This window comes from Carettochelys insculpta, chromosome 31 (assembly GCF_033958435.1).
Source record: "Carettochelys insculpta isolate YL-2023 chromosome 31, ASM3395843v1, whole genome shotgun sequence".
Lineage (NCBI taxonomy): Eukaryota > Metazoa > Chordata > Testudines > Carettochelyidae > Carettochelys > Carettochelys insculpta.
The window spans coordinates 13,006,752-13,030,750 of record NC_134167.1 but is presented as its reverse complement, the minus strand read 5'-3'; the positions used below and the strand labels follow the sequence as shown (position 1 = coordinate 13,030,750).

The 23,999-nt window shown below is 63.5% G+C and overlaps 3 protein-coding genes across 8 annotated transcripts; 2 read left to right on the top strand and 1 right to left on the bottom strand.

Moving 5' to 3' along the window:
* The first annotated feature begins 2 nt into the window (after nt 1–2).
* On the top strand, nt 3–16,253 carry GCK (glucokinase). Its single transcript, XM_074981811.1, has 8 exons — nt 3–780; nt 4,047–4,166; nt 5,526–5,621; nt 5,925–6,024; nt 10,896–11,079; nt 11,640–11,795; nt 13,364–13,597; nt 15,228–16,253. Exons 1-8 carry the CDS (start codon nt 13–15, stop codon nt 15,370–15,372), a joined length of 1,803 nt encoding a protein of 600 aa, XP_074837912.1. The 5' UTR covers nt 3–12; the 3' UTR covers nt 15,373–16,253.
* On the bottom strand, nt 4–19,381 carry LOC142004272 (uncharacterized). Of its 6 annotated transcripts, XR_012642960.1 has the most exons (6): nt 14,703–15,356; nt 10,900–11,077; nt 10,467–10,601; nt 8,853–9,035; nt 2,848–2,984; nt 4–141 (listed from the first exon to the last, which is right to left on the bottom strand). XR_012642960.1 is itself a non-coding variant. In XM_074981803.1 (5 exons), exons 1-4 carry the CDS (start codon nt 19,176–19,178, stop codon nt 2,907–2,909), a joined length of 858 nt encoding a protein of 285 aa, XP_074837904.1. In that variant the 5' UTR covers nt 19,179–19,379; the 3' UTR covers nt 4–141; nt 2,848–2,906. The 6 variants fall into 6 exon arrangements, 4 of the variants coding, with proteins under 4 accessions (XP_074837904.1, XP_074837905.1, XP_074837902.1 ...); XM_074981803.1 differs by lacking the exons at nt 10,900–11,077; nt 14,703–15,356 and adding an exon at nt 18,703–19,379 and having other exon boundaries at nt 10,481–10,601; XM_074981804.1 differs by lacking the exons at nt 4–141; nt 10,900–11,077; nt 14,703–15,356 and adding exons at nt 858–990; nt 18,703–19,381 and having other exon boundaries at nt 10,481–10,601.
* Nucleotides 19,366–23,991, top strand: MYL7 (myosin light chain 7). Its single transcript, XM_074981810.1, has 7 exons — nt 19,366–19,405; nt 20,310–20,420; nt 21,182–21,257; nt 22,032–22,136; nt 22,819–22,897; nt 23,357–23,405; nt 23,828–23,991. The coding sequence occupies exons 1-7, from the start codon at nt 19,403–19,405 to the stop codon at nt 23,927–23,929; spliced, it is 525 nt and encodes a 174-aa protein (XP_074837911.1). The 5' UTR covers nt 19,366–19,402; the 3' UTR covers nt 23,930–23,991.
* Nucleotides 23,992–23,999: the final 8 nt, after the last annotated feature.

Below are 23,999 nucleotides of genomic sequence, written 5' to 3'. Positions count from 1 at the left end.
CGTCCTGGGCCCATGCTCACCTGGGTCCCTCTGTCTCGGCTGCCCCAGGTGGAGCAGATCCTGTCGGAGTTCCAGCTGAAGGAGGAGGATCTGAAGACGGTGATGCGTCGCATGCAGAAGGAGATGGATCGGGGGCTGAAGCTGGAGACGCACGAGGAAGCCTCGGTGAAAATGCTGCCCACATATGTACGCTCCACCCCGGAAGGCTCAGGTAACTACTGGGTGTGGACACAGAATGTCCCACCCCTACAGCTCTCGCTGGCCCCAGGGGTATGCAGAGGCCCCTATGGAGACAGGGAGCCACTCTGCTGGGGTAAGAATTTGGTTTCCCCTGCCCGGCACCCAGGGGTGCTGATCACAGCTGGTGGACAGCAACCTCTGGAAGAAGGGCGAGGAAGGGTTCTGCCACTTTCTGCTGGGAGGAGCAGAGGACCAGTGTGGGAACTGAGGAGGCTCTGCCTTTCACAACCTCACAGGGGTGTTATGAGGGGTGTGAGGCACAAAGGCTGTAGCAAGATTCGTCTGGATACTGGGAGGAGCCTGCCCGGTGAGCCTCAGCCTAAGGTGCCCAGTGCTCGTGGCAGTGGTGTCTTCTCAGCTGACACGTGTCCTCCTGACCTTACAGAGGTCGGGGACTTCCTGTCGCTGGATCTGGGCGGCACCAACTTCCGAGTGATGCTGGTGAAAGTGGGTGAGGGGGAAGAAGGGCAGTGGAACGTGACGACGAAGCACCAGATGTATTCCATCCCTGAGGATGCCATGACGGGCACAGCCGAAATGGTGAGCAAGCGCGTGGCCCGCAGGGTTGTGAGACCGAGGCGCTGGCAGGCGTCCCCCAGACAAGTGGGGGCTGTATGGGGGTTGGAACAGAGCCATGCTAAAGGAGCTGAGGAAGAAGCCAAGATGCCTGACCGATTTTCCAGACCTACGGCCATGGAAGGCCTCTTTCAGGGGAGCAGAAGGGGTGGGAGAGGGTCCATTTTTCACGGGCTGTTGGAAGTAAAGTGCAAAGTAAAACATAGGTACAACCCTGCTTTTCAAGGGAATCTCAGCAGCAGGTCTCCAATGTTCTGGGATTCCCCTGTCACGGAACTGAGCAAGGAATTGCCGGTCTTGGTTCAGCAGCTGAACTGAAAAATCTGGGAAAGACTGTCTCAGACGGACCCAACAGAGAAATATTCTGGTCTTATAGCTGAAAAGCCCTCCCAACATTTAATTTGCAGTTCAACCAAACATTTCATTTTATCCTAACCAAGTTTCAGGTGTTTAAAAATGTATTTTTGTGGCATTTGGTTTTCAAGATTTTTTGCCCCTTTTGAAAATCTAATAAAGCTTCATAAGGAAACTTTGGAAACTAAAAGTCAAATACTTTGGAAATCAAAAGCCATTACTGAAATCTATCTACCTACCTACCTATCCCCACACACCTCCTCTACATATTTATCTATCCCCACATACCCATCAATCTATCTATCTATCTAAGTTTGTGGTCAAAATGCCAAATTTGACCTGAAGTTGTGCGTAGTTTTAGTTGACCCCAAACCACATGTTTTTGGCAAACCAATGCTTTTCCTGACTATTTTGCCCAGATGTCATGGTGAGTCAAAGATACATGGGGTTGTCAATCTGTGGGAAGCCAGGATGAAGTCAGGAGCCAGTAGTTCAGGTCACCCCCAGGCTGTGGTGTCCAATATGTTCGTGTGTGTGTGTGTGTGTGTGGCTCCCCCCAGCCCTTCTACCCCCGACCATACAGCATGGCAGGGGCAGCTCCCGGCACCCTGCAACACTGAAATGGGACTCGATTTAATTGGTTTAACAGCCGGATCCCTCCTGCTGGCCGTTAAACCAATTAAATCGACTCCTACTTGTTCAGGAAGGAAGGGAGCTGCAGAGTGAGCGGTGGCAGTGGTGGGAGCTGCAAATGACTCCTTAAAGAGCCACCTGTGGCTTGGAGCCACCCAGCTGGCTTCCAAAATAGCAGTGCTGCCGGCTCTGCAGCCAGGTAAAAAGGCTCCGCGGGTCAGATTCATGGGGAAAAGGTGTCGGAACACCATCCCAGTGCGTTCTGCCAGAAAAAACGCCCTGCTTCTACAGTTGGACGGGACTTCTCCTCCCATGGTGCACCATGGCCACGCCACTGCCACAGTGAGCTACCTCCTGGCACCAAGAAGGGAAACTGAGGTGCATCCTAAGAGATGTAGTCTGACTGGAGAGCCTAGCCTGGGGAAGAATATGGGAGCATGAGGGATCTGAACTGCAGCCCCCATGAGGCCTTGCAGCACCATTTCCAAACAGAAGTGGTTTGGAGGCATTTGCAAAAACATAAAAACCTTGAAACGCCTCATTTTTGGCCAGATTAGGAATACATCATTATCCAAATGGCAGCTATCGCATCAGCACAGTCTGTCCTCCTCCGATTGGGCACCAGGGGCAGTTTTAGGGGGCAGCTTGGGTAGGCAGTGGGTCGAATAAGTTGTAGCTTCATCCAAGCCAAACAACAGGTCGATTATCTGGTTCCAGTTTCACGAATGATTCTCTGTAACGAGGAAGAAAACCTGAGGTGCCACCACCCAGTTCTCACTTCTGGGTCTTTCAGTGCCCGAGTCACTGACTTTGTCGATTTTGATCCGCCTGGAAAGGATGAACCTCTCGTTTTGGAGACCTAATTTCATCCTTTTATCACTCCCCCCATGAAAAGGCTGGTTAATATTTCACGCTCAGAGAGTTACAATAACTGTGCAACTCATTAATTTCACCAGCTGCGTTAAAATAGCCGTTACCAGGGACACAAGCAAGTCGGGGAGGGTAGAATAAATAGATTTTAAAAATAAAAGCACAAAATTGTACCGTCCTGCTCAGATTCCAGCGCTCGCCAGTCACAGATCTCGACAGAGTTCCCCAGAGCTTCAGCCCCTCTGTGTAGCATATTCCATCCGTAGCACAGAAAGGGCAGCGTCCTTGCTTTCCACAGGCACGCCAGAGTCCTGGGGGGAGAGGGACCAAACCTTGGGCAGCATGTGGCACAAATTAACGGCTGACCTTAATCTTCATTTTTCATCACCAAATTTCAAAAGAACATGTTTTGAGTGGGAAAAGCTCACCCAAGACTAAGTCTGCCCAAGCGACATGCATGTCGGAGGAGGGCCAGGAGGTACAGATAATGGGGCTTAGGCTAGAGATAAAGTCATCTGTGCCCACTGTTCCCAAACACACGTTTGTCCCCATCCCCACCAAGCTGTGTTCCATCCCAGCCCCTCCCCAGTATTTGCTTCGTCTGTATCTCCAGCTGGGGCGGGGTGGCTGCATGCAGCCACTCAGCAAAGGAGGGGTGGGTGGAAGCTGTCACCCATGTAGCTGAAGAGCCTCGCACAGATTTCGCAGAGCTCCAAAAGCTGGCATTACGAAATGCCATGGCCTGGGCTGCTGCATTATATCGGAGGGGGGGTGCCACCTGGTGGGCAGTGCTGCCATTGCAGACTTCTGTCTCTATCACGTGTGCCACAGAAATCGTTTGAGAGTGAGTTACGGTTTTCTGGGTAATCCGCAGCCGTAGTCACTGAGGCCGTGCTCGATAGCAAGTCAGCGAACTGGGTGGTGTGCCCTGGGCAGTGTGGGGCGGTGAGGAGCTGGGCGCCCAAGGTTGGACATCCCCGGAGAAGGCTTGCGCCCTCTCAGGGTATGTCTTCATCGCAGAAGATCAACCCAGTCAGGGTCGAACTTCCAGGGTTCGATTTTACGTGCCCATAGAGACGCATAAAATCGAACTATTGGGGTCCACCGTTGACCCCCGTGCGCCTCAATCTCGCGAGGAGTAAGGGAGATGGACCGGAGATATTCTCCCATCAACCTCCCTCTGGAGGGGCGGCCAAGCAAGTTGAGTGCAGATGGGTGGATTCCAGCTGCGGAGTTGCTGTTGGCAGAACTGTGGATTTGAATGCCCAGCGTCGACCTGGCCTCAGAGGCGGGAGGAGGCTGGAGGACTGGCGGGAAATGCCTAGCAGTGAGGTGTTGTGATGTCGGAGTGACTCGGGGCCTCCCTTTTCCAGCTCTTCGATTACATCTCCGAGTGCATCTCCGACTTCCTGGATAAACACCAGATGAAGCACAAAAAACTGCCTCTAGGCTTCACGTTCTCCTTCCCCGTGCGGCACGAGGACATTGACAAGGTGAGCCCGGGCTCCAGCAGGCCCGTCGGAGGGGAAGGGAGAGAGAAACTGTGCAGAGTAGTCAGGGAAAACTACAGGGGACTCTCTTTCAGAGGTGAGCAATGACGACGCCCTGTTCCATTCACTCTCGTTGGCTTCTCTCTCCACGCCCCCGTGCTCCCTTGCACACCCACGCTCGATCTCCCACTTCCGAGTCCAACCCTCGGTCTGCGCTGAGCAGGCCTCAGCCGGAGCCTTGTGTCGTCCCGCTCTGGGTGCTGTGTTCCAGGAAAGAGGTGGGCAAACGGGAGGAGGTCCAGAGAAGAGCCAACGGCTGCAACTGAGGGTGTAGAGAATGGGATCTAAGCGGGGGCAGTGTGAGGGGACTGGGGGAGCTTCGTCCAGAAAAGAGACGACTGGGGCGGGGCGTGAGAGCAGCTTTCAAGCGCCCAAAAGATTGTGACGAGGAAGAGGGGGAAAATTTGTTCTCTAACCGCTGAGGCTGGGGCAAGGAGCAACGGGATCGGACTGCAGGGAGAAAGGTTTGGGCTGGATGTGAGAAAACTCCCTTCCTGCCAGGGTGGAGGCAACTGGAGATGTTTAAGAGCAGCTCAGACTAACTCCTGTCCGGGGTGTACCCTGCCTGCCCCCCCAGCCACCGCTCATAGCAGCCACGAGCATCTCCAAGCAGTGAGAGCCCAGGGGCGGGGGAGAGGTTTCACACGCTGCCCCCACCCCTAGCACAATTGTGCAAGCTCCCATTGGCTGGAAACTGGCCAATGGGAGCTGCCTGGGCTGTGTTTGCAGGGCAGGCAGGGTACACAAAGTACACCCCAGGGCATGTGGGGTGCAGAGGAGCAGCTGGCTGCTCCGAGCGGTGGCCAGGCCGGGGCAGGGCGGGGCAGGCAGGGAGCCTGCCTGAGGGCACTGCTGGCCCAGAGCCGCTTAGGTAAGCAACTCCGGACCAGAGCCTGCCTCCGGCACCCTAGCCCCTGCCCCCAGCTCTCTGCCCCCCCTGCACCCTACCTCCTGCCAGACCTTGCACCCCAACCCCCACCCCCTCCTGCACCCCAATCCCCTACCCCGAGCTCCCTTCTGCATCCACCCTCCATCCCACCCCGCACCTCCTTTCATATCATGGAAGAGAGGGGCTCTTGGCAATGTACCGAATTCTTGGCGTGTCCCTCACCAAAAACGATTGCCCCACTGGCCTAGACCATCCTCATCCCGGCCGCGAGTACAGGGATGGAGAGCTCTCCAGAGTGCCCCGGGGTGGGAAATGCATTGGCGGTCGTACACCGCCCGTGGGAGCTGAGAACTCACCCCTCTGCTCTCTCCCTTCGGGGGCCTGCGCTCTGACCCTTCGCCCCTGTCCCGCAGGGCATCCTCCTGAACTGGACAAAGGGGTTCAAAGCCTCGGGAGCTGAAGGGAACAACATCGTGGGGCTTCTGCGGGACGCCATCAAGCGGCGAGGGGTGAGCTGAAGCCGTGGCTTGTGCTACTCAGGCAGGCTGGCTGACCTGGTGGCTCCTGGCTGAGGTACCTCGGGGGGTTAGATGGGGGCTCTGCCCCGGATGCGTTGCAACCTCGGCCTTTGGGCTGGCCCCAGCAGGACCTGGGCTGGCGAGACCCTGGCTCTGCCGCAGCGTTCTTGGCTGCCCAGTGTGGATGCATGCCCGACTGGTGGCAGGGGCCTGCCCCCAGACTGCCCTGTGCGTCCTTTGGCTTGTCCCTGGGGGCCAGGGCAGCCGTGACCTCTTTTGTACGCTCCTCCCCAGGACTTTGAGATGGACGTGGTCGCCATGGTAAACGACACGGTCGCCACCATGATCTCCTGTTACTACGAAGATCACCGCTGCGAGGTTGGCATGATAGTGGGTAAGACCCCTGCCCGCCGAGGCGCCTCCCGTCATACCCCGCGCCCAGCTGCTGCCCAAACCGGCAGGCTCTCGGACGGGCCTGGCCCGGGAATTCCTGCCAGCCTGTTCTCGCGGCTTGTTCTGCCCTGTAGACAGCCCAGCGGAGCAGAGAAATCCTCAGTCCAGCTCCTGTTGTGGGAGTGGGCAGGGGAGCCAGAGCTATTCTGTTCCGTGTGTTATGTTTCGGAGCCCCCAGGAGCAGGTTGGCTGGAGGGAAGACCTTCCCCGAGCTGCTCTGGCCTCATTGCTCCGGCAGAGGGCGTTCCCAGGCCGTGGCTCTCCAGCTGGGCTTCTCGGGACACAGCTGCGGTGGGGTCAGCTAGGCCTCAGGCTCCATCTCGAGGTGCCAGCTGTGGCAGTGCGCTGCACCTTGACTGGTTCCTTGCAGGAGCCGGCTGGGATGTCCCCCGAGATCAGCTGGTACCGGGGAGTCTCTGGTATGATTTCCTTGACTTGCACTCTCTGCGGTGCTGGCCGCGTGCCGGGGGGGCTGACCGCCAGCTGTTCCTATGGGCTGCAGCGTGGCTTTGGGCCTCTCCCGGTGTCACATCCCTGCTCCTTTCTCCGCCTGAGCTGTTCGGCCTGGGATTGGCCTGGCTGCGTAACAGGCTCTCGTGCGAAGGAAGCTCTGGGGAGCTACGGGCTGAATGCTTCCACCCATCGCCATGGTATTCGGGCACCTTCCCTGTCACGTCTCCAGCACCAGGGCTGGGCTGATAAAGAGCTTTGTCATTGCCCTTGGCTCTACACTCTGCTTCCCTGGGAATGGCCCACAAGAAGGATCCCTCCATGGTTCCCTGTTCACTCCCTCTGGAGCAGCTGGCACTGCCTGCTGTCAGCAGACAGGGCACCAGGGTGAACGGACTGCTGGGCTGATCCGGTCTGCAGCGAGACAGGTCTGCGCTGAAGCTGGGTGCTGGCTGGGAACTCCTGCACGTCCACAGCTGGGAATGCGGCTTGGGGCTGTGTGCTGTGCTCCAGGATGGGGACCGGCCATCCTCCTGAGCGCATGTGTTAGATCTGCAGTCACTGTTCAGTTAGCGCTGGTTAACCCTGGACAGGTCTGGCAGGCTGTAGCTCCGGGCCCTGTGCTGTTCTCGGCAGCATGGGCATACCTGGGGTGTCACACACAGCCGCTGTAGCACCCCGGGCTTTTCTTGTGGCCACAGTCTCCTGAGTTGTCTGCAGGGGCTGATCCCTTCTCCCTTCCCGAGCCAGACTCATGGTGGGAGCAGGCAGCCAGGTTGAGTTCCCCACCATCCTGGGGCGCAGACTTCCCCCTGCTGCGAGAAGTGATATTGACAAAGCTCACGTCCCTTTTCGCCGCCGCAGCCGTGCTAACGAGCCAGGGTGGGCAAAGCGCCTCTTTTGTGTGTCTGATCTGCGCAGGGCCAGGGGAGAGCAGAGACAGTTGTGTGTTAGTGTTACTGTGGCCTCCGTGTTAATCAGTGACAGCGAAGGGGGCGTGTGTCTGCACATTTGTTTGTTTTTCCTCCAGCGAATTAAATATTTCAGGCGAAACGGGCAGGGCGGCCGCTGGCAGGAATCGGTGGCCACATTCGGTGGCCGCCCCCACCCTCGGTGACCCACTAGGCCTCTTGCGTCTGTGACTGCTGGGAGCCCATAACTGGGCCGACGGAGAGCAGTTGGCACTCAGATGACCCACGTGATTGTGCACCCAGCCCTGGTTCCCTCATCCGCAGCATTTCTCCCTACTTCTTGGGGCAGCGATGGGACCATCACCTCCTCCGGGAGGGCAGGAGCTGCCCAGCCCCAGCAGGGCACCCAAATGAGCTCCACTGCAGGGCGTTTGAAGTGGCACTGCCGGCTGCTGGCTCCCAGGAGGACAGGACAGAGCTGAGGGGTTACTCCCCATCCAGCCCCTGGTGCCAGGTGGACCAGGGGATGAGGAGCCTCCGGGTGGAGCCGGGAGGCAGAGCTCCCCGGGCAGGACTCGGGAATGAAAGGACCTACGGGAAGTAGCCGGAGAGAGCCTGGGGGAGGGGCCTAAATCTCTGGGCAGGGCCCAATGCAAAGGGGCGGAGTCACAGCCAGAGTGTCCTAGAGCTCCCGGCCAGACGGGACCACCAGTCTGAGCGCCTGTAGCATCCAGGCCATTCCTCCACCTGGCGCTCGCGCTAACCCTGCCGCCCACAGGGCGCCAGGCTGTAGTGTGCCACCGGCCGAGAGCCGGAGTTACCAGCTGCCCCCGGCCCTTCAGTGGCAGGGAAATGCCCATGAGATCCCCCTGGATCCCTCTGGCGGGTGACCGGCACCCAGGCTGCAGAGGAAGGCCACCTCCCTTCCCGCGCTACCAGTCTGACCTGGGCATCTCCTTCCCTACCCCAGCGACGCTGGAGCCAGACTGCTCAGCCCCAGAGCTGCCCAGAGCGCTGTCCCCAGCTCCCACTCCCCACGGAGTGCCTCCCACGCTAGCGATTCGCGAGCTGGGCCTGCAGCGGGCACAGAGAGCAGGCAGCAACGCAGAGCACGTGGTGTCGGAGAGGCGCTGAGCCTGGGGCACGGTTGGAAGGGCCGAGATACCGAGCGCCGGGTGGACGGAAGTAGCTGAGAGCTGCCGGAGAGGGAGGCCTGGGCAAGGCGCCTGCTCCCCCCAGCTGGGGCAGATGGAGAAGCCAGGCCACCGCCTCCCTGGGGCGCAGGAGCAGCTCTATATTTAGTGCCATCTGGGCCTTTCACATGGCTGCCTCTTCCGCTCGCCCTGGTAAACAGCGCTCGCCCAGCACCGCCGCCTGTCAGACGCTCTAAGAATAGAGATGAGCTCACCTCTGGGCGGCAGTGAGTGTAACACGCAGGCTGAAGACCTCTGCCCTGGGTGACAGCCAGCAGCTCCCCCAAACGGGCTGGTGGCACTGCCGACGGCCCAAGAACGGCCCAGGGATGTGTAGCTTCCTGGCTGGACTGGGTCAGCTCAGCAGACACAGGCTGTGGGGCTTCCCAGCGGGATTCCTGTTGGGATGAGGGTGGCTCTCGTCCAAAGCTGCCCAGTAGCAAGGCTCCACCACGAGCCGCGGGACAGGGTCGTGCTGGTTAATCGCCCTCCTCGTTAAACGTTTACACCGTACCCCAGTCTGAACTGGGCCAGCCTCCGCCCCAGGCTGGGGTCAGGCCATCCTCTGCCAGAGCAAATAACCCAGTGGCACATGTCGGGCCCGCTGGGATCAGTCCCCCGTCTCTTGGCAAAGCTGAATAGCTCCAGCTCCTCGAATGTCCCCCAGCCAGCGGGTTTCCTAACCCTTCTCTCCTTCTTGTGCTCTTCTCTGAGTCCTCCTCACGCCCAGCCCCCTCGTGTCCTGGGCTCACCCAGCTGGACCCTGCATTCTCGCGGCGGTGAGGCGGGGCGGGGATCGGCCGGCGCTGTCATGTCAGGGCCTTGAGGCAGGACTCCCTGCTCTCTGGCGTGTGACCTACAGGGGGACCTACTCGGAGGCACAGTTTGGTTTCTGGCCTTTCAGCCCTGGGGGCAGGCGATTGGGCATCATGGGGAGCTGTAGCTGTGCCAGTCGTGGCCGGCTTGTCGGCCTGGCTCACGCGTCTGGCACCAGCAGCGGGGAGCGAATTGCTGGCCCCATTCTGCTGGAGGCCCAGGCAGCGAGTGCAGCTTTCGGAGCGGGGCCAGCAGCCGAGGGTGCTGGACATGGACCTTCCAGCAGCCGCTGAGTGGGCAGGGTCGCCCTAGCAGGACTGATTTCCAGCCAGCAGCGCTGCTTGGCTGTGCTGGGGGTGGTACGTTACGCAGTGCGGGAGAGGAGGGTGGGTTTGAGCATGGGCAGGCGTGTTCCTGAGGACACTTGCTCTCTAGTGCCTCGCTGTCCCCCAGCACCCTGGCATGCGAGTGCTGCGCAGGCTGCAGAGCGTAGATCTACACAGGCCCTTTTGTGCTAAGGGAGGGGCGGGTCACTCCAGCCAGGGCTGCAGGGCAAGGTGGGGCTTCAGACAGGAGGGCGGGGCCTCAGGCAGGGGGTGTGGCCTCAGGCAGGAGGGCGGGGCCTCGGGTGAAAGGGTGGGGCCTCAGACAGGAGGGTGGGGTCTGAGGTGGAAGGGGCGGGACTTCCACTGGTGGCCCTTGACTTGCGCTTTCAAGGCATCAGGGCCTGTCCTGCCCCCCCAGCCCCTGCTTCTCTGGGTCACAGCAGCACTGTTGACTCCCATGGTTCTGGTTTCTGTTGCCCACCTGTCAAATCTGCAGCCATGCCCCGGCGCGTTCCCTCCCCTGTGGAACCACGTGCATGGATGGAGCTCTCTGTGAAGTCCCCCCAAGCTCATCACCCTGCTTTAAATGGCCCCTTAAAACTCTCCTTTGCTGTGACGCCTGCAAAACCAGCTGGGCAGCCGCTGTGCTGACACCTCGGCAAGCCACACCGATTCTCTGGCACTTACCCGTCTGCCGGTACCTTCTCTTGTGTCTCCGGGCTGGGACAGTCTCTGTTCCGTGCATGCAGCACCTTGCACCGGGGGCTCGTGGGCACGCTGGTCACACAGGCAGCAACACCAGAGGTCCCTGGAGCCCTGCTTCTGCAGGAGAAACGGGGGGACACCATGATCCCTCTGGGGCAGACCCTCAGCTGGTGTTACTTGGCGGGGCCTACGGAACCACACCGGCTGTGGAGCTGAGCCAGGGCTTTGCAAGCTCTCCATTTAGCCGAAGTGGTTGGGCTCAGCTCGGGGTGTGGGACGCCATGTGCCAGGCAGGAAGGCGGATGAGATAACCAGGAGTCCCTCCTGGCTCTCGGCCCGGGGCTTGCCGGGCTCTCTGCCTCCCCTCCGTGGCATGGTGAGGCTAACCCCCGGCCCGGTGTCCCCTCCCAGGTACCGGCTGCAACGCCTGCTACATGGAGGAGATGCAGAATGTGGAGCTGGTGGAGGGGGACGAGGGCCGGATGTGCGTGAACACTGAGTGGGGAGCCTTCGGGGCCTCGGGGGAGCTGGACGAATTCCTCCTGGAGTACGACCGTGTGGTGGACGAGACCTCACTTAACCCCGGTCAGCAGCTGTAAGGAATACGACAGCTACACTTCTTGCTTTCCCCGGGCCTCCTTTCCTCCGGGCGGCCCCAGAGCCAGGCTGCGGTGGGGGCAGGTCCTCCCGGCCAGACGTGCCCGGCTCCGGGCAGGCAGGGAGTCAGCCTGTAGTGCCAGGGTGGGTGCAGGAGCAGGTCTGCCAGGCTGCCCTCTTGTTGGGCAGCCCGGCTCGGGGCGCTAGCACAGGGGAGGCCGTTCTGCTGGCAGCCCTCCCTGCCACTCACTGTCCTCCGTCCCCAGCCTGGCCGTACCTCCAGGCTACCAACCCTGCAACCACACACCTCCCAGAGGGATGCCCCAGCTCCCTCACACACCCGCTCACCCGCGTACGCTCCCCCGGGCACGCCAGCCTGAACCCAGGACCTGCCGGAGCCTGCAGGAAGGGGCAGACCCGCACCTGTGTGCACAGCCGGGCTTGTCAGGGCCACGTCCCCAGGCTGGGCTGCCCTCGGCGGTTCAAGGCAGCGGGGCCCAGCGCTGGGAGAGGTCCGGCCTGGCAGCACTGACTGGCAGTGCCTCCTCTCCCGCCCAGCTACGAGAAGATGATCGGGGGCAAGTACATGGGGGAGATCGTGCGGCTGGTGCTGCTGAAGCTGGTCAATGAGAATCTGCTCTTCCGCGGGGAGGCCACCGAGAAGCTGAAAACCAGAGGCAGCTTCGAAACCCGATTCGTCTCCCAGATCGAGAGGTAGGGGCCGGGCCTGCCCTGCCACCGGCCGCCCCACGCACCGCCAGGGTGCTGCGTACTGCTCTGGGGCACTGTGTACCACCCTGCAAGGGAGCTCTCCTGCCCTGCTCCTGAGCTGTGTTCCCCTCGGATGGCCCAGAGCTCAGCTGGGGTCCCTGGGGCCTGAGCCATGCCAGGTCTAACCACTAAGCATGACAACCCTACCCCCCGGGTTCCCAGCTGGCGTGGAAGGCGTGTGCGTCAGCTCCTGCCCCACCCCAGCGGTCCCCAGGCTGGCGCACTGCCCTGGGGCTCAGGGGACTTGGCTTTCCCTCCCCACAACTTTGGGCAAGTCCCTTGCCCAGTCTGTGCCTGAGTTTCCACCCTGCATGCACACTGCCCTCCTTGGGGCTCTGTGGGTGAAAAGGAGCGGGGCAGTGCTAGCCCTGGGGGTGGGGAACGGGCCCCCAGATTGTGGGAGCCAGCGGGATGGATACAGCCCACCAGTGCCAACGGCTTCCATGCAGCCGTGCTGGCGTTACTTAGCCCAGGCTGGGCTTGCTTAGCAGCTGGACTGGGCTGCTGGCAGAGCCCAGCTTCGTGGGTCTGGCCACGCTCCTGCCAGGCAGCCGCAGCTGGGGAAAGGAGCAAAGTGCAGGGTTGGAGCAGAGCCTTTGCTTCCCTCAGGAGGGACCCTCTGGTCAGCTAGCCTGGCCTGCAGTGCAACCCAGGCCGGAGGACCCTGCCTTGGGCCCAGAGCTCCTGGCTGGGCTGCAGCATGTCCCAGGGTGGAACGCACCCCTCGCTAAATCCTGCCAGGGGCTAATGACCCGAAAAGAAGGTGCCCCAGTCTTAGCCTCAGCTTCCCCTCTTGGATTTCCTGGGGCTGCTTTCGGCCAAGGTAAAGCCATCCCCCATCTCCAGTCTCCGGCTTTGCCTTCTCTGGGGTAAGCCAGCTTGGAGGAGCTTTGCCCAGCGCACGGCTCTCGGGGGCCTTCCCGGTGCCGTTCTCCTAACCCGGAGCCGACGCATGGGCTGGGTTCGCAGGGCAGCGGGGAGAGACGCCAGCTGGCGGACCCTCCAGGCCGGATGGCGGGAGCAGGTGCTGGAGGCCGGGGGGTGGGGGGAGGTTAGGGAGGAGAAGGGAGGCACAGGGGTGTGGGTGAAGAAGGTTTACAGGAGGCACAGCAGACCTAAGGGTGAGCCTATAGGCATAGAGGCTCTGCCTATCTGACATTGGCCAGCGCCGGCTGCTTCAGGAGCTGGGTGAGCCAAGGAACCCCCCAGAGGGCCGTCCCGGGGTAGCCTGAGCCCTGCGCCCGTTTCTGGGTTGCAGCCCAGCTCACGTAGCCGCACGTGCTGCGTTACAAGGGCTAGTGAGCGGGCTGCAGTGCAGCCACTTCTGGGGAGGAGCTGCGCTGTAAACCAGCCGAGCGCCTCCCGGTGGGGAAACAGGTGTCCTCTTCTGGGTCACCAAAGGCAGCTTCCCCGCAGCTGTAGGAGCCTGCTCGCAAGCTGCAGCCTCCCACGCAGCCGGCAGCGCCGGGCCTGGCCCCAGCAGCCTGACGCGCTCTCCTCCCCTGTCCCAGCGACGGCGAGGACCGCAAGCAGACCTACAACGTCCTGACGTCCTTCGAGCTGCTGCCCTCGCTGACGGACTGCGACATCGTGCGCATGGCCTGCGAGAGCGTCTCCACGCGGGCGGCGCAGCTGTGCTCGGCAGGGCTGGCCGGCGTGATCAACCGCATGCGGGACAGCAGGGGCGAGGCGCGGCTCAAGATCACCGTGGGGGTCGATGGCTCCGTCTACAAGCTCCACCCCAGGTGCGGTCGCCGGCAGGGCTGGCAGCGCCTGGTGAAAGCGGCTGGCTCGGCAGAGGTGCCAGCAGCCGCCTCCCCGGCCTTATCCCAGTCCAGCAGCAAGCCGGGCTCCAGAGGCGCTCTCTGGCCAGCCGCCCGGAGCTGGGGGCTCTGCTTCCTGGGAGGGGCCCCTGAGATCCGGCTATTGGCAGGGGGATGGAGGGAGAGGGCAGGGAAACTGGAAATCTCCAATGAGCAATGCCTACTGAAGGCACAGGCTGGAAAGGAGCTGGGTGCCCTGCCAGGGCACGGCCGGGGGGTGCGAGGGGTCGCTCGGCTCGGCTGTCAGACGCAGCTCAGCCAGCCCCCAGCAGCGGTTCAGGCAGGCAGGGGTCAGCCTGAGAACCAGCTGTCTCCTTCGCCGTCTTTCCCGGAGAAAGGTGCCCTCGGGCCTGGCCAGGGTACGGGGAGGGGTTCCCCGTAGGCTGCCCAGGAGAGATTCAGGGGCTACCCAGCTGATAAGCAGCGCGCCCGCAGCCAGCGGCCTGTGCTTCTGTGGGTGGTGCCTCTCTGCCCAGGCCTCGGCGCACAGCACAACGCTGATTCCGCCCAGCAAGGGAAAACGTCAGCGGGGCCAACGGAGCGGGGCACCCACGCTGGGCTGTCGCTCGGCGTTCTCGGAGCCCGCTTGTCGAACCGAAAAGGGGGCCATTCTCTGCGGGCAGCGGGGCAAACCGTGGAGACAGGACACGCCAGAGCAGCGGTGGCCAGCCTGCCGCCCAGGGCCACTGCAGCCCTCTGGGGTCTCTGTGCTGCCCCCCCAGACATTCTGGTGCCCATGCACAGGGATGCCACCTGCCGCTGGGTTCCAGCCCGGTCGCTTTTCCCTCCCGCTATTACTACCGAGACTAGTGCAGGGGTTCCAGGGAAAGCACCTGCACAAGCCTATGCCCTGCCCTCTCCACCCACGCCCCGCCCCCTCTGTCCAGGCCCCGCCCCTCTTCATATGCCCCGCCTCCTCCATCTCAATACAACAGCCTTGCGGCCCAGGAAGATGAAGGAGGGCCACACTAGCCTAGCCTGCCCATCACTGCTCTCTAGGGTACCACCCAGCACAACGAAATCTCACCCCGGCCAGCACCAGCCAGGCTGGCCTCTTGCTGCAGATAATCCCGTCTTCTTCCTGGGCAGTGCTGGGCCCATTGTACAGGTGGGAGCACTGAGGCACACAGTGCTGTGCCCATTGTACAGATGGGGGGGCCACTGAGGCACACAGTCCCATACCCATTGTACAGGTGGGAGCACTGAGGCACACAGTGCTGTGCCCATTGTACAGATGGGGGGGCCACTGAGGCACACAGTCCCATACCCATTATACAAGAGGGAGCACTGAGGCACACAGGGCTGTGCCCCTTGTACAGGAGGGAGCACTGAGGCACACAGTCCCGTACCCATTGTACAGGAGGGAGCACTGAGGCACACAGGGCTGTGCCCCTTGTACAGGAGGGAGCACCGAGGCACACCCAGGCTAAATGACGTACTCCTGGTCACACATGATATCGGGCAGAGCAGAGAGCTGTGGATCTGCCAGCAGTTCATCTGGGCACTTGAGGGAGCCGCCCTGCCTCACCCCCGCCTCCTCTTCTCTCCCCAGCTTCAAGGACCGGTTCCACGCGGCCGTGCGGCAGCTGACTCCTGGCTGCGACATCACCTTCCTGCAATCGGAGGAGGGCAGCGGCAGAGGGGCCGCCCTGATCTCGGCGGTAGCATGCAAAATGGCCTGCCTGATTGGCCGGTGAGCAGGGCCGCTGGCCCACGGACCATGGACGGAGCAGCCGCGTCTGGGGTGTGGCTCCACGCCGAGTTGTTTCCAGGGCGCGTGCCCGGAGCGGGACGACAGCCGACGGGGCGGGGCACTCCCTGGCCCCGCCCACCTGCCCCCGCCGCTGCGCTCTGCCCCTTTGCTGTTCCTCAGCCCTTGCCGCTGCCGGGCCAGGCGCTTGGTCTCTGCAATAAATAGGTTCCGGCGGAGATCTACGTCTGGGATTGGCTCGGCGAGAGGGCGGGGCAGGGGAGGCCTCCGGCCCATCTCTTCTGATTGGTTCAGGACTCACCATGAGGTGGGCGTGGCCCCACCGCTTCCAGTCCTTACCTGGCCCTCGGCCAATCAGGTACAGGGAGGTCTGGGTGTGCGGGGAGCCAGCGAGCACCCCCAGGGGTGTGCCGGGGGCCGGCTGGCTGGCCCCCTCCAGCTGCGGCCAGGAGGAAGGGGCTGGTGGGACTGGCCTCGCCAAGGCCTGCTGAGCCCGGGCTGGAGCTAGAGGGAACCTGGGGCAGCCGGGAGGGTTTCACTTCCCCTCGAGCCCCCCCAGACCTGGGCCGGACAGGGCTGAAGGTTTGCCTCTGACTCGCCCGCGCTGCTGGCGTCCCCTCTGGGCCGCTGCTCCCTGGCCTGCAGCCGGGGGCCCTTTACTCAGGCCATAGCCTGGGAGGGCTGGACGAGGCCTGGGAGGCAGCTAGTCCAGCCCCTGCGCCACGGAGGACCATTCCCCAGCCGAAGCAGCCGGAGACCCTCTCTCCTTGGGAGCCCCCGGGGGACTGGCTGTCCCACGATCCCCAGGGAGGAGACGTGCCTTGCAGCAGAGCCACCTCCTGGCGCCTCCCACAGCTCGCCAGCCCCAGGGCCCCGCTTCCCCGCCAAGCACACCTGGTGCCCAGCCTGCCTGGGCTGCAGCAGGCTCCCCCGGCGCTGGCCACAGGGGCTGGGCGCCGGCCTTCAGAGCGCAGCATCCCGCAGGCGGCTCCAGGGAGCGCCGGCTGCAGAACGTGACCGGCTCCCCCTGCCCACGAGGGCGCAGCGTGCGGGCCCTTTGCGTGCATGGGTCTTGGGGCGAGCCCTGCGCCCCGCCAGGGCAGCACCTGGCCCTGGCTGCAGCCCCTCCTCCCGAGCCCAGCTGTGCCGCTGTCCTCTGCAGCCCGGGGTCCACCTCCCTCCGCGGGCGCTCTGCAGCATCCTGCCCCATGCTGCCTGGCAGCTCGCTGCCGGGGGGCCTCCGAGCAGTCGGGCTGGGTTCGCAGGGGCAATGAACGACCAGACCTGCCCTCCCGCCTGGGGCGTCCACCGGGAGCGGACGGGCTGGGCAGCTGCTTTGGCTCCGTCGTGTGACCACACGGGCTGGCTGGCTGCGTCCCCCGTACCGCGTGGCCCTTGCGGGGTGGCTGGGGCTCCCGCTGCTGCCCGAGCAGCCAGCCAGGGCGGCGCGTTGCAGGCCCAGGCGGACAAAGCCGGAGACCACCTGTCCGCTCAGCAGCCCGCGTGACGCCGTGGCTTGCGCACGCCTCTCCGGGGCACCCATACGCTGTCCTGGTCCGTCCGCTCCTCCGCCAGCCGGGGCTTCCGCTGCTTTGCTTGCGGAGGGAAGAATAAAACCGTCCTGGCGCTCGGAGCGCGACCAACACGTGCGTGACACCCTCCGCCCCGCGCCCTGCGCTGGCAGGGCCGCCTGGCTGGCAGCCTGTCCTGGCGGCGACGAGGAGGCGCTATTTTGGGCTCAGGAACGCAAGCGGCCTTTAGGCTTCCCGCATGAGCGGGGCACCAGAGGCCCCGTCGCCTGCAACCGTCAGCGTCGCGCTCGCAGCCCGGCAAAGGATTTGCAACGAACGCTTCACGCGGCAGCGAATGGTCACACCCGGCTGCAAAGTGGGGTTCGTTCCCCTCGCTGTGCGGCTTCACTCGGCACCGTGGGGCGCGGATGTCGGGTACCTGCTGCTCCTTTCAGACGGTCTGAGCTGCTGGCTAGCATGGGCCGGAGCCCTACCCCTGCCCGTGAGCCCCAGCGCAGAGCCCGGAGAAGTCTAGCACCTGGGGCCTTCATGTCATGGGGGGATCCACCCTCCGCTTCTCTTTTGCCTCGTGGGATCCAGAGCTGGACACCAGCAGGTCCCGGAAGCGGCCGCTGGAGGGGAAATCAGCTCTTTGCTCCCACCCGAGAGCCCCCTGCTTCTGCGTCCCGGGGTGGGATCACCGCTGGGGCCGTTGCGGCAGGTTCAGCTGCTTCGCACGGTTTTTTCCGCGTCCAGGCTGCCCGGGGCGGAGCTCCCAGGCTGGGAGTGCGGCTGACTGCGCCGTAGGCCAACGTGTACCGGCTGCGTGGCCCCAGCGGTGATCCCACCCCGGGACGCAGAACCAGCGCGACGTGTGTTTGGCCTCCTCTGGCTTTGGCAAAGTCTCCGGTGGGCTGGAGGAAGGAGCCGGGGCTGTGCTCACTGGAGTTGACCAGAAAGCTCTTTCAGCCCTTTTGGAAGGGGGACTGGCAGGGTTCCCTGTAAGCTGAGCCCTGTAGCGGCCGCCCTGGAGAGATTCAGGCGCCACCCAGCCGATTAGCAGCGGGCCTGCAGCTGGCAACGTATATTTCCACTGGTGGTGCACATGCACACAAGCTTTGGTGCACATAACAAAATGTATTCTGCACTGGGATGGAAAAAAAGAGAGGGAAGGCTGGTTCTGCCCCAGCAGCACAGCACATGGGCCTGGGGAGGGAGGCTCTGGTTCCCCCAGTGTACGGAGCCAGCAGTGGGCGGACGGTGTTGGGGCTGTGTGGCCAAAGGGGCGTGGTGCTGGCCGGGGTGGTGGCTGGTTACCAAAGGAGGGGATTTGCTGTGGTGGCCATGTTAGCCCAGCTGTGGGGGGCTCTGCCAGGGGGAGCAACGATGCCCCCGAGGCGTGACAGAATGAGGCGAGTCCCAGGGTGCCAGGTGGGCGCTCGGGCCAGACACCCCCAGAGCTGTGTGCGCGAGGGGCGAACCCCCACCCCAGCAGCAGCAGCTCCCGAGGGCAATGGACACAAGTGGGGGGGCTGCGCGGGTGGTGGGAGGCCGCTGGAGGGCCAGCCCCGACCCTGGCACAGCCCTGGCTCTCTCAGGCTCGCCGGGACAGCCGTGAGGGGGGGCGGGCGCGAAGGCCGCACCAGCCCCGCTGCAGGCGACCCGGGGAAGAGCACCCCGAGGCTGGGCGTGATGCAGGGGCCTCTCTCCTGCTGCGTGTGCATGGTGCTGAGCCACAGCCGGCCCTGCTGATGCTCGGCCTGCTTCGCCCCTGCCTCGGTCTCCCGGGGGCGTCCCCCACGCACCTGCCAGCTGCCCGGCTGGGGACATCGCCTCTAGAAACGGCCACAGTTCTGGGTGGCGTCCGTGCTTGGGCGCGCCGGGCCGGGAACGCAGCAGCTGGGCCGCCTGCGTGGCTGCATTTCACGGGCCCGAAGCTGGGGCTCGACCCGCCAGCTGGAGTTGTGCTCGCGCCACTGGGCTGCCCCGCCTCCCTGGGCCCGGTGCTCGCTGCTCCGGGCTCTTCCAGGCGGCCGTGGTGCTCAGCGAGGGACGCAAGCAGAGGACGGAGCGGGCGAGGGCGGTGGGCAGAGCTGAGCCCGGCTGGGGCCTGGGCAGGAAGGAACCACTGGAGCTGTTCTGCAGATGCTGCTTCGCTCAGCTGGCCCCGGCCCAGCGGCATCCGTGGGAGCTCTCCCTGCACCGCGGCCGGGTCCCTACGGCCCCTTCTCCGCAGCCCGGGGGGTGGCAGGGCAGGGGAGTCCCTGGGTGAGACGAACATCAGAACCTCAGCCCCGGGGACCCTCCCCTGCAGCCCAGCGCCCGGGGCCCACCCTGCTGGAATGCAGCCGGCCCTTATCGCCCGGCCAGCTCTGCTCCGGGACTGCCAAGTTTGGCCCTAGTCCCCCGCTCGGCTCCTAATTTAGCCTCCGGGGTGATAAGCGGCAGTATATAGCGGAGTCCGGCCGCCCCCCCTGCTGAGGTGCTGCAGAGCCGACGAGCAGGATGGTAAGTCCCCCCGCCCCGCACTGGAACCTGGATGGGGCTGTCCTGAGTGGGAGCCATCAGACCTGTGCCCCAGCGCCCCCCCCCCCCGGCACAGTGCTGGCCCCCACAGCCTGGGCACAGAGAGCGGCACGGCCTGGGCACTTCTGCAGGCAGCAGGGCTCTAGCCTGGGGGACCCGCGTGGGTCAGGCCAGAATGCAATTGCCCCTGCAAAGCCTCCAGCGCCCTGCTGCCAGCTCCAGCGGGAACATGCAGCCGGGGAAAGAGGGGGAGAACTCAGCACCCCTGAGATGATGGGGACCTCGGCCCCCTCCCTTCAGCCCTTGCCTGCCCCCCGACGCAGCAGCCTTCCCCATCAGCCACTGACCCCCACGCAATACCTGCCTAGAGGGCCCCCTTCCGGCTGCCCCTGCCCCTGCCCCACAGGGCTGAGGCTGTTTAAGTGCCCTGGGGCACGTCCGGGTGTGACACGTCGGCTGTTTGAATCACATGGGCCCCAGGCACCGCAGAGGGAGGCCAGCGTGGGGCGTCCCTTCTGCCGTGTGTGCCACCGGGACTGAGCTTGGGGCCCTCGCTGATTGGCTCTGCTGGGCTCAGGATTCCTTGTGCTCCGACTGGCTCTGCCAGAGACAGCAGGATTCCCTGGGTGCTCATTGGTCCTGCTACAGACAGCAGGATTCTCTGTGTGCTCATTGGTCCTGCTACAGACAGCAGGATTCTCTGCTCTCTCATCGGCTGTCCCAGGGACAGCAGGATTCCCTCTGATTTGACTGGCTCTGCCAGGGATAGCAAGGTTCCCTGTGCTCTCATTGGCTCTGCCAGGGACAGCAGGATTCTCTGCTCTCTCATTGGCTCTGTCAGGGACAGCAGGGCTCCCTGCACTCTGGTTGGCTTTTTCTTCTGCAGGCCAGCCGGAAAGCTGGGACCCGAAGCAAAGCTGCCGCCAAGCGCGCCCAGAGGGGCTCCTCCAACGTCTTCTCCATGTTCGAGCAGTCTCAGATCCAGGAGTTCAAGGAGGTGAGGCGGTTGTGGTCATTGCCCAGGGCTCTGGAGAGCTAGGCCAGTGCACAGTGATATGGCCGTGGTCAGAGCAGGGTAAGGGCCATGGCCTTTGCAAAGGGGGTGGAGGGAGAATATTCAGCACTGACTCCACACGCACACGCACACACACACACACACCCGCAAGCGGGACCCCCAGTATCAGCCCTCTTGCAGGTATGCTGCAGCATAACACAACGTTTTGCCTCCAGAAGCTGTGCACACGAGAGCCAAAACCAGAGAGTGACAAAGCAGGCTGCTCCCTCGAGCCGAGAGGCCCGACTCAGCCCCCTTTGCTCTTGGCAGACTAAGTGCACAGGACCCAGGTTGCAGTCTGCCCTGGAGAACACCCCACACAGGCCGGCTGGAGCAGAAATCTCTTTCTTATTTAATGTGGTGGCTTGGGCTTTTCACACAGTTTGCAATGCCCCACACTTTGCATTGGCTGGCGGGTTCCTGAATCTCTCGTGGTCACGTTTTCTAGCTCTTTCCCCTCGCCACAAAGGATTGCTTGGAGCCAAAGCTGAGGTTCTTACCCAGTCACCTGACTCCAGGAGCTGGACGAGTCAGCCACACCGGAGTTGCAGGGGACAATGTGGCCTAAGGACGCAGCTGGAGCAAGGCTAGGGAAAAGGGAAGGTGTCAGCTGGTGGGAGGCTTTGCTGCCCTGGGACAGTAAGAGGCTGGTGCCAAGGACAGGGGTCCAGGCCCTCAGGCTGAGCATCCTGTCCTGTTCCCAGGCATTCAGCTGCATCGACCAGAACCGCGACGGCATTATCACGAAATCAGACCTGAAAGAGACCTACTCCCAGCTTGGTGAGTGAGGACTGCCCTGCACACCAGAGCTGCCCCCCGTGATCATCCCCGTGCAAGGCCAGGTCTCAGCAACCCCCCGGGCCTGGGTCTCCCAGCAAGCTTCAAACACAGCCCACAGAGGTGTCCGACGGCCGGCACACCTGTCACAAGCTCATCTCCCTCTGCACCCCACTCCCCACCCCTTCCTCCCTCATCTGGCTGTCTGTCCGTCCTGAGTTGATCACCATGGTACCAGGTCCGTCCACACACAATAAGCACCCCTGCAGTGACTGCTCTTATGGCAGTTCCTAGTTAACGGAAGCCAGCAATGGACAAACGGAGCCCAGCAAAGTGGGGTGGGGGGCAGCTCCCTGCCCCAAAAGGGGTGGAGCCAAGGGCAGAAGGGGTGGGGCTTAGGGCAGCCAGCTCTGCCCCCCCCTCCATCACCGCCCCCGCCCGTTACCTATCAGACCGCACTGTGGTGGCTGGAGCGCCGGGCCCCTTTGAAATGCCCCCTGTCCTAACCCCATTGTATCAGCTGCTCCCACATGGAGGCTGCGGGGGGCGGGTAGCAGCCGCTGCCCCAGAGGTGAGACAGAAGGTCAGCGTGTTGGCTGCAGCCCTGCTGCCATCTGATGGCAGGATGGGGCTATTCCCCTGCCGGGGCTGCCTCCCTGCTCCGGCCGTGCTGGGGTCCCCGCCCAGCGGTGGGGCTCCACGGGCGAGGGAGCTGTGGGCAGGGAGCTGGGCGTCCCGGCGAGGAGGGGCTCTCAGCTGGCCTCCCCTCCGCCCCAGGGAAAATGAACGTGAAGGACGAGGAGCTGGAAGAGATGCTGAAGGAGGGGAAGGGCCCCATCAACTTCACTGTCTTCCTGGCGCTCTTCGGGGAGAAGCTGAATGGTGAGTGGGCCAAGGGAGGCCCTGCCCCGCAGAGCTGGTGGGGCCGGGAGCTGCAGGGGGCGTGTTCGACCTGGGGCTCCAGCGATCTGGGGGACCCATCACCAGAGCCTCCGGCGGCCTCACCCTGCGGGCGGCTTTGCTCCTCCCCTGCCCCAGGGAGACCGCATCGGGTGAGCAGCAGAGGGGGAAACTGAGGCACAGAGTAACCGGGTGACTTGCCCACATTCGCGGGGGGGGTGGCACAGATGTGCCCTCCCAGCGTTGGTGCTGTGCCCAGCTCTGGGGGGCCCTGCTGGAAAAGGGGGGTCCCCTCCTCAACACGACTGGCTCCCCCAGGCCAGGCTCCGGTGTGAGGCTGCTGGGCCCCACGGGGCTTGGAGACACCATGATCCAGGCTGCAAGAGCCGTGGGGCTCCTCCTGCCGCTTAATTCGTCTTTTACCGGCTGGGGTCTTTGGAAGCGCCCCCCCCCACCCCCCCGAGCAATGCGCCTGTGGGGTCCGGAGGGGCTGCAGCCGCCTCTGAGATGCAGCTCTGGGTCCCCGCAGCCGGCAGGGAACCGGGCGGTGGAGAAAGAGGCCCGTTGGCTGGGCTGCGGGGTGTGGAGGGCTGCTAACGCCAAGGGACCGTGGCCAGGGGCCGGCGCCTTGCACCCTGTGCCAACCGGCCCCTGCCCTCCCCAGGCACCGACCCGGAGGAATCCATCCTCAACGCTTTCAAGCTCTTCGACCCCAACGGCACCGGCCACGTGAACAAAGAGGAGTGAGTCTGTGCACCCCAGGGTGGGGGAGGCCAGGGTGCCTCAGGCTGGGGTCTCTCGCAGGGCCGGGTGAGGCCCCCCGATGAATGGAGAGGCCTAGAGCAGAGCTGGCTCTGGGCCAAACTGGGGGAAGGCCTGGCTGGGCCCCCCCATGACAGCCCCAGAGGGGAGCAGGCTGCCCCTGCATGTGCTGACCGGTGCGGCCCTGTAACAGGGCTGGGGGAGCTGCCTGTCCCTGGCCGAGGGCGCTGAACGGGGCCCAGGCACTGCGAGGCCGGAACAAGGCCAGTTTGGAAAAAGTGGCACCTGCACAGTCCTGTCGTGCGGACCCTGGAACCGCTGCCCCCCAGGCCCCGTCCCTGGCCCCTTCCAGACCCCACCTGGCCCCCTCCCCATCGGCCCCAGCCCCTCAGCCCCGCTCACGGCTCAGCGTTCTCCCTCGCGTCCTGTGTCCTTTGCAGGTTTAAGCAGCTCCTGCTGACCCAGGCAGACAAGTTCACCCTGGAGGAGGTGAGCCAGGCCCGCATCCCCACACCACCCGGCCAAAAAACCTCCGTGGGCCCCGGGAAATCCCCCCGCTTCGAACCCCGCTCTCTCCCCCCGCCACGCAGCACCAGCACGTTTGGCCGGCCGGCCGCCGCGCCCCACGGCAGAGCTGCGCTCGGTGCGTGGTTGGACAGCGGCGGTCCCGCTAACTACTTCCACCTGGGGCGGATTAAATTTTGTGGCGTGCACCAAGGCACGTGCCGCTGTGCACCACCACAGAAACACCTGCTGCTCCAGGGCAGCCCCTGACTCTCTCTGGGGCAGCACTCGCCGGGACCCCTGGGTGTGCCATCCCCTCAGCTCCCTGCTGCTCAGGCCCCCCACGCGGGAAGCTGCTGAGCTCCCTGCCCGCGACTCCCACTGCACCCTGTGTCTCCCCCGCCCAGGTGGAGCAGACGCTCACCATGACTCCCATCGACGTGGCAGGGAACATCGATTACAAGTCCCTCTGCTACATCATCACCCACGGCGACGAGAAGGAGGACTGACGGGCGCGGCCGCCCCTTGGCCTGCGCCTCGCGCCGCTGAAATAAACCCCCCAAGCCAGCCAGGCGAGAC